The sequence below is a fragment of the Chenopodium quinoa genome, unplaced genomic scaffold (genome assembly GCF_001683475.1).
Source record: "Chenopodium quinoa cultivar QQ74 unplaced genomic scaffold, ASM168347v1, whole genome shotgun sequence".
NCBI classification, from domain to species: domain Eukaryota; kingdom Viridiplantae; phylum Streptophyta; class Magnoliopsida; order Caryophyllales; family Amaranthaceae; genus Chenopodium; species Chenopodium quinoa.
Genome location: NW_018742815.1, coordinates 425,159 through 437,905, shown reverse-complemented (window position 1 = coordinate 437,905; position 12,747 = coordinate 425,159). Strand labels below are relative to the sequence as shown.

At 33.5% G+C, this 12,747-nt stretch overlaps 1 protein-coding gene across 3 annotated transcripts; it reads right to left on the bottom strand.

Annotated features, from left to right (window-relative positions):
- Positions 1–7,080: 7,080 nt before the first annotated feature.
- On the bottom strand, positions 7,081–12,309 carry LOC110725566 (translocase of chloroplast 90, chloroplastic-like). 3 transcript variants are annotated; one of them, XM_021905023.1, is made up of 3 exons: positions 11,934–12,309; positions 10,752–10,886; positions 7,081–9,650 (listed from the first exon to the last, which is right to left on the bottom strand). In XM_021905023.1, the coding sequence occupies exons 2-3, from the start codon at positions 10,867–10,869 to the stop codon at positions 7,420–7,422; spliced, it is 2,349 nt and encodes a 782-aa protein (XP_021760715.1). In that variant the 5' UTR covers positions 10,870–10,886; positions 11,934–12,309; the 3' UTR covers positions 7,081–7,419. The 3 variants fall into 3 exon arrangements, with proteins under 3 accessions (XP_021760715.1, XP_021760714.1, XP_021760717.1); XM_021905022.1 differs by having other exon boundaries at positions 10,752–10,869; XM_021905025.1 differs by lacking the exon at positions 10,752–10,886.
- Positions 12,310–12,747: the final 438 nt, after the last annotated feature.

The window sequence follows — 12,747 nt, the reverse complement described above, 5'->3', positions numbered from 1 at the left end:
AAAATAATTCAAAGTTTCATAGCAGTCGCTTTCAAGCATTTAATTATTTGTTTATTTTGTCGTTGGTTCGATTTTATTTACTCACGTTTTGAAATAGCTATGTTGAATTATTGTACGTGATAAATTTGGGTGGTTTGTGTTAAAGATAGTTTTATCATGTTATCTATAATGTCTTCTAACGTGTGATTCTTGTTGATTCGGCTTTATAATTTATATATTGCCTTCGTGCTAAAAAACACAACCACACTTGATTGTTTTACGTTACTGCCTAGGAAATTTCTAGTGTAAGAGGAGATATTTCTATTGTACTTGATCGACATATGACAATTGTATGTACTTAATGTTTTGATGTATTGCTATCGTTTTTTAAAGGAGGATACTCTCGACGTTGAAAGAATAATAGTGTATGTGGATCACACACGCCACACGCGTGTTGTGCATACGCACACCATCGTGTGGCTAAGCTCTTACGGAGCACTGGAGTATCATCACAGACCACTCGATCTTAATTGATTGTAATTAATGATAATGGAAATTTTCCAATCAAACAATACTCAAATTAGTCGAATGTGACATAAACATTTAATTTGTTATAATGGTAGTTTGAATAGGAGCACATCATGAAAGTAATGGGTTTGTTCTATTCACCTGATTTTTACTTATCTGAATTTAACTAAACTTATTAAAACTTATTTTAGTTGTAATTTGAATTTAGGTAACCTTTATCAAAACTTATTTTTCCTAAACTGAACTTATTAGTCCTAAAATATGAAAATAAGGTGAATAAAACAGATCTTAAATAAAATAATTAGGATTGTCAAATTAAGTTTGAACTTCTAATCTAAATAAAATAATTAGGATTTCAAAGTGATATAATATTAATATTCAGCTATTAGGTCATACACAAAATGTTATATACTCGTACATAGTTTATACAACTCATTTTTTATGTGTTTTTTTTTTATTTCTCACAAGAAGAAAAAAGATTTCATTAATGAAATTCATCCTTATCTAATGATTCGTATTTAGTTCAAAATATTATAGGCCGAGCGGCCGAGCCTTAATATGAATATTATGATCCTTCCTAGGAATATTGATGTCACTTATCACTTGTTTCAATTACACAATAATGAGTTAATCAAGTCCTAGCTTATAATATAGTCGAGATCTTTGTACATAAAACTTGATAAGTTTTTTGTAATCATTGAGTACAAGTTTGAATGACTAGCTACTAAGGGTATGTTCTCATTGACTGAACTCATCTAAATTGAACTGAACAACTGAATTAAACTGAACTGAATTAAACTGAACTGAGCTAAACTGAATTGAACTGAACTGAACTGAGCTGAGCTGAACTGAACTGAACTGAACTGAACTGAACTGAATTTCAACGTAAGAGAACAGACCCTAAGTAGCGTTAGGATGAATTTAACTACAAGTATGATTGAAGAGTAAGTGATTATAATATAAAAATAGACAAATAAATAAAAAGTTAGGGTTGATGGAAAATTGAGCATACTAACGTCATTTTGATAAGTTGAATCATTTTTTTTAGAGAGTCATAAAGACGGGTAATGAGAATCGATCTCAAAATCTCTTGACTTTTGGAACCGAGAAAGGAAATCTAACCACTTGAACTATCACTCACTCTAAGTTGAATTAGTTTTTTCCTTGGACCTTGGTAGTATTTTGGTGCACTGAGATAATCATGGAAAAAGGCTCTACATGATGAGGCCCATCATAGGTAATTTCAATTGCTTGTTATTGTTATTGGTGTAAGGCCCATAAAAATTTATGGATTGGTCCCATGATGTGGCCCAACCCAGGAACTCAGCTTAACTTTGAGTCTGTCATCTCAAATTCACTATCTCAATTCTCAAAATTGCATTGGTTATGTTCTTCCCTCTCTATCACTCCATGCATACCATATAAAAACTTTTTTTTTTTTTTTTTAAAAAAAATAGCTATCTATAAAAGGGATTATATTTTCTAGGATGAGCTTGTCAGTGATGACCTAACAAAACAACATAATGTGCAACTCAATCGGTTTCATATATAGATATGACAAGATTGGAATGGAGTAAAAACTACTCTCATTCTCATATATTGTACGAATTAGGCCCTGTTCTTTTGAGCTTTCGGACAGAGCATAGCAGAGCAGAGTAGATTTCAGCAGAGATGAGCAGAGCAGATTTCAGCAGAGCAGAGCCGAGCCGAGCAGAGCAGAGCAGAGCAGATTTGATTATTATTATTATTATTATTATTATTATTATTATTATTATTATTATTATTATTATTATTATTATTATTATTATTACTACTACTACTACTACTACTACTACTACTACTAATAATAATAATAATAATATTATCGCATTATTATTATAATCATTAAATTTTTAAAGTTAAATATTAATTATTATTATATTGATTATAATTATTATTATTATTAAATATTATTTAATTATTATTATTATTAAAAATTAATAGTTAGTATTATCTTTAAATATTAGTTATTATCTTAATATTAATTGTTATTATAAAAATAAATTATTTTTATTATAATTAATATTATTAGTCAGAAGTATTATTATTAATATTAGTATAATTACTATTATTATTACTATTATTATTATTATTAAATATTAATTATTATTATTATTAATTTATTATTACTATTATTAAATATTAATAATTAATTATTAATTTTTTTTATTAAATATCAATAATTAATTATTGTTATTATTATTATTATTATTAAGTATTATTTATTATTATTAAATATTATTTATTTATTATTATTAATTATTTATTATTATTCTTATTAATTATTAATTATTATTATAATAATTAAATATTAAGTATTAATTTTAAGTAGAGCAGAGCAGAGCAGATTGAAGCAGAGCGGAGCAGATTTCAGCAAAGTAGAGCAGAGCAGAGCAAAGCAGCTTTAAAGAACGGGGCCTTATTATTTGTTGTTAATGTTGAGGCTTGAGGGACTATCTTAGATTTCTAATTGTGAATTTTGTGATTTACTTTTTTGTTTTTTGTTTTTAATTTTGTGATTTACTTTATAAAATAAGAAGTACAACACAAATTAATAAAATATAAAAGGGACATGTGTCGACCACAAATTGTGATGAACCCAAAAAGGCAATAGTTGGAAAATAAAGAAAACAAATGTAAATACTTCAACCATTAATTCTCCTCAATGACAAAAATAGGAATCAGCATGAAACATGAATTGATTAAGATCCGAATATGCTCGTTGCAAGTAACATAATTAAATTACGTGGTCAAATAACATTGTTATTAAGACTTTTAATTACGTGCTCTACTACTCTGTACTTTGCATTTTCGTAGTATTTTAATTACATGATTTGCAACAAACACGCAAATTAATAACTTACTCATCCTAGCTACTACTAAATTTGTTATGCATTATTGAGTATTTTTAATTTTACTCTGAATATTCGGCCTTGTGTTAATTTAATTGACCGGTTTTAAAAGTCAAATGGAGCTACGAATAAGAGAATGATTTTATATTAACATACTTGATCTGCTTCTAGTGTTTCTTTGATTCGTTCTAATAATGTTGATAAGCCATTTGCTAATAATATAGGATACGATATGAATTGAATCATACTCGTATAATACTAATGATAAAATTACACCTTATTTATTGTAGCAATAATTAGCTAAAACACATGATAAACGCTACTAAAAATGTATGCCGCTCTTATTAATGTAGAGATTTTATTATTAAAAAAAAAACAGGACGTTAACAAAAAGGAGCATTTTGATGATCATTTTGGGTTTGAAATGATCACATAAAAACTCTCAGCAATGAATTGGGCCTGATTGTAAATTAAAATAATTGGTACAAACAAAAAGAATTGGGTCCCAAACCCCAACCAATTCCAACATTCAATCATCCCATTAACAATTTCTAGGTCCATCAAGGTGATCAAACACCCGAAAATGTATTAATACAAAATAAAAATAATTAATTCATATTAAGCTCGAATTGAATAGATTAATTTCCACCACCAAACAAGAAGACGCAATACATTATTGACTAGAATTGAATTTTAATGTGCAATACAAATTCTTAAATAAATTCATCATCACAGGACTATCTTATAAGTAAATTGGGATAAGGAGAGAGAAATACCGAGATAGTCTCATGCTTAACGTGATTCACAAAAATGGTCTTATGATGATAAGATGGTCTAACAAAAATATTTCCTATTTTATTAATTTAGTCGCATGTAAATGAACAACTTCTAATTCACACGATCATTTAATTAACCTTGATGATTTTTATTAATTGATAATGAAATTCGTTTATCAACAATCTTACAAACCAGACCAGACCAGATCAGACCAGACCAAACCAAATCATATAACAAAAAAAGTCAATCAACCAATAACTAATAATCAAATAGTTGAGTATTTTGATCAATAAAGAAGAACTTTATACTCCTATACTTTATAATCCTATATTGTATCCTTAAAATTGGATATACTCTTTTTCACATAACTTAGCAAACGGCATCATTTCCTCCAACCTTTCCCAATTTCTTTCTCATAAAAAAATTGGAGTTTGACTAGTTGGTACGGAGTATATTTTTTAGACCTCATTTTATTTTCATTTACTTGGAAAAGTTTCTCTCTACCTCTTTCATATAACTATCAATTTCTCTCTCATTTCATCCATTATTATTAGAAAAAAAAAAAAAAAAAAAGCTCAAATTTTGTTAACAATGGAGGAAGTTGAAAGAGAGGAAAATCAACAAGTATTGACAGTTCTAGAACTCTTAAAACAAGCTTCTCATGATTTACAATCAAACCCAAGTCGTCAACCAACTGAGTCAAATTCATCCGCCATTAAAGCTCTGTTAGAGCTCGAAACAGAGTCAGACACCATTCTTTCCGATCCAAGTTTATTTCAGCTTTCGCAACATCTATCATACCTTAAAACTCTCGTAGAATCACTCCATAAGACTTGTGGGTATAGTTTAAGGTCGTTTCTAAGGCGTAGAGTCTCAACACATCAAATTGTTCGAGTCGCCGAGTCGATTGAATCAGAGATTCAAGCTTGGATTGATCGTGAGTTTATTGATTCTCTTGTGAAAGCGCTTCATGGTTTGGTTTTAGAATCACCAAATTTGGTGGAAGAATCAGAGTTGTTGATCAATCTATTGATTCAATTTCAGAACAGAGTTTCGCAAGGATTTGATCGTGAATTGCAGGATTTAGTGCTGAAAGCTGGGATTTTCAATGAATTGGAAATGTGTTTGATTAATTCGAATTTGTCAAATAAGATTAGGGAAGAATCTGCTTTTGCAATTGAAGGATTAATAAGGTTTAACAAGAATGTGTTTGTTGGTCAAGTGTTAATGGGTCCTACAATCAAAGCTTTGATTTCAATGTCATCAAGTTCATCATTGAAAGTTCTTTGTTCTTTGATCAAGTCAATCAAAAGTCCATTAGTTGATGAAATTGAATCAAACAATGAAATTCCAAGTATAATTGGGTTTCTAAGATCAGATAATTTGGCAGTTCAAGTACTTGGGTTCGATTGTGTGCTTGAAATCGGGTATTTTGGGCGAAAAGAAGCGATCGAGGCGATGATCAAGGAGGATATAGTGAAGATATTGGTGGGATTGCAAAGATCAGAGCTTGGAGGAGACTTAATTGATGTAAGAGAATGTGAAACAGAGGAAAACAGGGGAGAAAAACAGGGGAAAACAGAGGAAAACAGGGGAGAAAAAACAGGGGAAAACAGAGGAAAAAAACAGGGGAAAAGAGAGAATTACTTAGAAAGACATCCATTTGCAAGTTGTTTAGCAAGATTTGCAGTGCAATTAGAGGTGGGAGAAGGGTTGAGGCAAAGAGAGAAGAGGAGTTTTAAGCAAGAAATTTTGAGAAGAATTAAGGATGCTTCATTTTCTGATGCTGAAGTTGCTACAATTCAAGCTGAGGTTTTATGGGGTTCTTTTCTTTGATTAATTTTTTTTGTAGGAAATTTTTAGAAATTGTTGGTTTATGTTGAAATCAATTTTAGATTGTTTGGGTAACTAATTGTTTTTGGGCGGTTGTAAGTATTTTTCATTTTTGTACGTAATGTAAAAGAATTTGTTTGATGAGGTGAGATTTGATCATTTTTTTTTACTTTGTTATAGTAGAAAAATTTATTTAAACTTGCTTAATTTCCCATGTAAAAAACCATTTTTTTAAGCAGATGAATTTTAATTGAGTACATAAGTTAGCTATTGAGTAATGATGTTGTTTAATACTCCGTTATTGATATAATATGAGTTGCCAATCTTGCCGTGTATAAAATTTTACATAGCATGCATATATACTTAGGTTTTTTTTTTATTTTAATTAATCATACTTAGAGAGTATTAGAGGAAGTGATTATGTACTAGTACATTTTTTGAGGGGAGAGAATGAGTTTTGTACATACAATGATACAAACTAAGCACCAACATCAATGTGAAAAGATCAATTCAAAGAAAATTTGTTTGAGAGTATTTATCCTAGTACTATAAACATTGAAACTTTTTATTCAAAAATTCCATCAGAAGTAGCATGTGAATGTCTGATCAATTGAAGAACTTTTACACAGTTTTCTTATTAAGGTTTCTTTCATACGGTATTATGAAGTTAGCTTTAATAATTGACTTGAATACCAACCACACTTCTTTAAGGTAAATAGTAGGGTCCATAGTCCATTAAGGCTCATTCTCAGGCACTAGAGACGAGGTGACCCATCTGCAAACTCCATACTTTCTTCGTTTCTAAATGTTATTTTGTTCGCGATTTGTGTATATCATGAACGTCTTTGTACATGTGTATCACTATATGTGAGACGAATCTAATAGGACTCATGATCATAATTTTCTTTTCAAGGGACAACTTTTAAAACACGGATTATACACGGCCATCTTGTCTTCCAAAATACGGTTTCCAAATATTACTACACGTGTGCATCTCAACACCAACAAAAGCATTGAAACTAAAACAAAAACAAAAACAAACTGTTGTGTTGGATCACCTTAAACAGATAGATTGATGGGAAATTAAAAGTGCTCTTAATTTCCAGAGACTAGTATACTGTAAATTGTGATGCATTTCTGGCTGAAATTCATACAGTTTTGATTGTATGGATGGATAATAAAATTGCCTCCTAATTCCTACACTCAAGATCAAAATGAGCAAGTACTACTCCCTCCAAGAACTATAAAAACAACAGGTTGTATCCCTCGAATCTCACTAATCAGCAAAAATGAAACGTAAATCTGTATGCTGCTATAAAAAAGGCTGATAATTAATCGGTTACTGAGGGAAGCAAGCCCTGTGTATGTCAATGCTCAACCTAAAACTCCAGGAGTAGGCAGCAGGATGATTTCATCCCACCTCCTGAGCTTCAGTAAGTTGAGATTTATGTTCCCTTTTTCGGAAAATAGCCCTGGCAATAGTGAACACAGCGATGAAAGCTATTTGCACATGTTCGGAGCTAGAAGTCTTGATGGAAACTTGTCCCATATTCCGGTTATTCAAATTTGCATTAACTGACATTCTTGTACCTCGGCTTGGACGGAACTCTGTCTCCAAATTTCCACTCAAGACTAACTCATTCTTAAAAGACAGAACATTCATGGTCATACTGACCTTATCACTCCTCACTGGGTAGTCTCTTCCTCTTAAAGTAGCTTCAAGGCTCCCGCCGTATGCAGCTTGCCCAACACCCTCCAATCGACCCGCATTAACTGCCAATTTCAGTCTCTTACCTAAGTGAAGGGAATCTTCAAGCTTAGTACCAATGTAGTACTTGTTATGGAATGATGTCACAGAAACTCCACACCCAGCAACATTTTGCTTAAAGTTTCCTGATTTTGCATTACTTCGAACAGTGTAGACCATATCACGGCCAGATGATTGAACATCAAGGCCTATAGAGTATGTGGGGCCCCTTGGATCTGTATAGGCTGCGGCACACTCAGAGTGAATACTGAAATCATGCTTGTCCTTGCTCATTTGTCCAGAAACTGAAGCAGTTAAGTTCCTTTTAATCTCAACGGCTGTTTCCAAGTTTACTCCGTCAAAGCCCACATCATGGTCCCATCCATGGGGATCTAGCACAGGCCTCCAGAGCCATTTATCACTCATTACAACACCTCGATACCTGTATACAGGAGAATCACAGTCAAAACTTGGAGGGACTGCTATATCAGGGAGCTGTACAGCCTCTGGCAATGCTTCAGGATCATCAGTATTGCCTTCAGAGGGTAATATTTTATCCCCTAAAAGCTTTCTTTCTTTTCTCTTGCGTGACTCTTCCTTCAGTAGCTTCTTCAAAAATAAGGTTTCTCTGTAATCTAGCTCATCAAGATAATCGTTCTTCTGAGAGTCACTCAGCTTTTCAAATTGAACTTTTGTCAAAATGCGGATAGGAGGTAACTGATCATACTCATTCTCTTCACTATCTGAAAGGCAATATTCATCAACTTCATCTGTCATTGAGGGGCGCTGCTGGAGAAAAGACGAAAGCAGATGGGGCAGTGAAGGCAGCCGGGAGTTATTAGATGGCCCAAGTTCAATGCTGTTTTGGAGTCCCAAAAGGGAATTAGCATCACCCAGTACCTTAGTGCACGTGCACAATAACAACAATTGTCGTTTCCAGATCTGCCCATTCGGAAGTATTCTTTCTCCTGACGTATTTGTCCTACATGAATGGTTTTCAGCCAAAACAACCGGGTTTTCAAGCTTGGCATCAGAAACCACCAGCTGTATGTATCTTTGCAAAAGGTCTGTGCAATGGGTCACGTATGATTCATAATTGATGGAAGAGCCAGTGGGTCCCTCAGGAAGTTCTGCAGCAGCGTTCGTCATGACAAGAATGGTGTTAAACCACATTGCAGAACCAAAAATATCTGTCATTAGCCTTAAGAGGGGGAAGTCATTATACCCCTTGCTCATGGTATCAAGGCGTTCAAGATACAAAACAACATCTGGAGGATTTTTTTTAATGTACCTTTTTATAGAAAGCATAATTTTCCTGTTCCTTCGTGCATTGCGTGTAGAAGATGGCCAGAATCCAGGAGTGTCAATGACTGTTACCTTAATATCATTCACAAAACCAGTAATCTCTTGGATGCGATCCGTAGCAGGCTTAAAAGCATTTGTCATAGCCTTTGTCTGATTAAAAATAGAGTTAATTGTAGCACTCTTACCAACACCGGTCTTCCCCAAGACAAGTATTCTCAAAGAAAAATCAAGTGCAGGTCGCCCAGAAGCCTCCTGTTCTGTTGCTAAAGATCTAGCTTTATCACTTCTGAGATTAATTCTACTTAAATCTGATTCCCCTGCTCTAATCAATGTTGCTAGATGAATCCGGTATAGGACCTTAGCCACAAGTATGTCTTCAGGTGATTGCCTAAGCCGTTGCAGAATACGGAAGAAATTGATTTGAAGTGTCTCAATTTTAGATAATGGATCCAACTTTATTCTACCAGTAGAATTGGGAGAAGGAGAGGGAAGGTCTGTAGAATCCATTGAGCTTTCTTGACCTCTGTTGGAAGAAGGCAGCAAATCAGCAGTTACATGCGATGCTATCACCCCAGCATTTTGTGCAGAGCCTGTACACACCAAGAGAAGCATCGCATAAGAAGTTGTTCAAAACTAATGGTACACTACCCAAGTGAAGTTTCTACACCAAGAATATCTATCATATCCTAAACATACTCTGCTATAACAGTATCAAATGTTTAAAGCTTCATATTACATTTTTTCTTGGAAAATTAAATTCATATTACATTTATGTAACATGTATGATACAAATCGTGTATTACAAAGAGCAACTTGTGCTACATGGCCCTCAAACCCAAACAATAAGCCTACAGGCAAAGTAAACTTTTTATCCCCAATCCACAGGTAAAGCTAAAAAAAAAAGAAGTCGAGGTGCAAAATAAATTCCAAGGGACAAGCCTCCAATTTAGCTAACAGATTTTTTTTTTACTCATCTTAACGCGGGAGCCCTATGAAGCGAGGGGGAGGGTGGGGGGCGGGGTGGTGGTTGGAGTAGTGTGGGTAATAGGGGTAGAATCTAACTAATGCTGATCCTTTAATTTAGAAACTTTGATTTATCAGCTATGAGGTGGTCAAATAATTGCAACAACATTGATTGTTTTACTACATATTGCAGCTTAGAATCCAACCGGACAAGCATCAAAAATTCAAAATCACCTGGGTGCAACATACTGACGGAGCAATCTGACAAAGGCCCAAAGCAACTGGATTTATAGAACTTTCTTTCTACCAGAAAAATGAACATAAGGGGATAGCACCTAAACCAATATAACCTCGATAACATGCTTTCTCCTAATAATGTTTTAAGACAAAAAATTGGATGCATTTTGACAGCTGGCATCAACAGAAGCACAAAACTGAATACCAACAACATAATGACTCAGGTAATATTACACATACTTAAAAAAAAGGGTTCACATAAAGCATTTGTGTAAGGATAATCTTCTATCAATCTAGTGTAATCAGTTGTGGTGTAAATAGGGTTGGTACTACCATGCAAGTAAAAGTTATTAGCAACACTCGATCATTCACTAGGTAGCACTTCTTCATGGCAATCTATCTGGTTACATAAAAAATACATCAAAACCAGCTTTCCAATAATATCTAATACTTGGTTAACATAAATTCCTCAAATTTTTAAGTTGAAGTACCTGAAGAAGCAAACTCCTCATTCTGGGGTTCTTCTTCCAAACTGCTAGACAAAGGCCTTGGCAAGACAAATGAACCAGAAACTAACTGAGCGAAAACCCAATCCCTGATGCTCTTCATCTTCAAGAAGACAGGAACTAGAAGTAAATACGAAGTAGATATCTAAAGTGATAACCCAAACTTTCAACTAAGAGAAGCTGAAAAGCTTAAATGAATAGAAGATGCTGAAATTGAATATAATTCAAGTAGAACAACTCGATTCCTTAAGGCTAGAAAGCTAAGTAACAAAATGGTAGAACCGTAGAAGCAACTGAACAAGCATAACAATCAACACAGTTATGTTAATTACTTTTAATCAATTGCATATGTAAGATTATCTTTTTGACTAGTGAAAGCCGAAAGCATAAGAAATGAAGAAACACAACTCAAATAAGTGATCATAGCAGTTCACAACCTACCAATCTTCCAATCTTCCATCTACTTGCGACTTACGCCTTTAAGAAGCGTAAAATTAGTGCTTCTAGCTTGGATATAATCCACTAACAATCTTTCAAAGATCCAAATGGTCACTGTGAAGTATACTTCGTAATAATAAGTTATCTTAGCAACGGCGATTTTAGTTACCTAAGACTAAAGCCAAATTGATTAATTGAACCATAAACAGATTGTTTCTCTCCTAATTATCACAAACCTATCCAAAACCACAATACATATTACATCAGAAAACCTTCAACCCAGCTCCATTGAGATAGTGGCAACTGATATTTGATAATACACCAGCAAAAATACTACTGTACTCCATATGTTACAAGGATTCAAAAACTCATGCCAGACACAGGTATGTGTCCAAATGTCCAACTCCACTATTTTGTATAAACAACCATGTTTTTGGTCTAAAATGAAGTGTCAAAAGTCCAGATAACAATTGTATACAACATCCAATTTTCTCCATTCTTATTAGTTATTAACGCACCAAAGGCAATCACACAAATTCAGATACCACTGAAAATAATCTGCATTCTATCATAGCGATTACAGAAACTACCAACCAAAACATAATTACAGCAAATAAAAGATGCATAATCAGATTATCGATCAATTAATCAAATCATTCCAATCACAAAACTTTTTCCATAATTTTCATCACAATGCAATAATTCAAAGAAAGAAATTGAGGAAATTACCTTCATTCAAATGTTGACCCACGACCAATTAATACACAGAGACAAATACCCTGATCTTGAAAGATTGAAAAATTCCATCAAAATTGAATCTTCAACTCTATAATTAAGGGGGAAATCGACGAACCCATTTGACAAAATTGAGGATAAAATCAAATGAAAAAACTAAGAACACTAACACACTCTTCTACCTACACCACAAAAAGGCGATAAAACCCAAGCTAAAAATCAAATCTTGGGTATTGTGAAAAGACAGAAGTAAGTAAATTGTTTGTTGACGATTTTTGCGTCAAGTATCTGAATGTAAGACACAAATAAAAACCCAATTTTGAGATTGAGAAAAGAGGAAGAAAAGGAGAGATAATGTTTTTGTTGTTGATGTGGCGTATAATTGGTTGGTGGGATTTTGGGCTTTGAGAAGCGAACCTCAAGTACTCTGCATGTGGTAAATGAACCTAAAGCTGACCCGACTCCAACCCGCTTGAACTAATCTTGATTAATTGAGATTCAGTTCTATGTCGTTTTCATTCGTCCCTCTCCTACCCTATTTCTTCTAAACACCTATATTTTGGAAAACGAGGTTAGCGGTGTTTCTTATATGCTAAAAAATGCTAAGTACTTAATTGAGACAAGTCACAAAGCCTAAGTGTTGGGGTGTGGAATGGTGCAAGGGGGCGTGTGGCATGTACACAAGACATGTGCACCCAAGGATAAGACATACAAGTAGTTAGTTTTGTCGTTTGAGGGTATGTCGTCGTTGCCTTAAGACATGATGATTAAGGATGAATGAGATGGCTCTAGGCATTATCCATGACTC

Coding starts and splice junctions, on each gene's coding strand:
- LOC110725566 (XM_021905022.1), bottom strand. Junction 9,651..10,751: donor TGAGGAGTTTGCTTCTTCAG/GTACTTCAACTT, acceptor TGGTGTGTACAG/GCTCTGCACAAAATGCTGGG.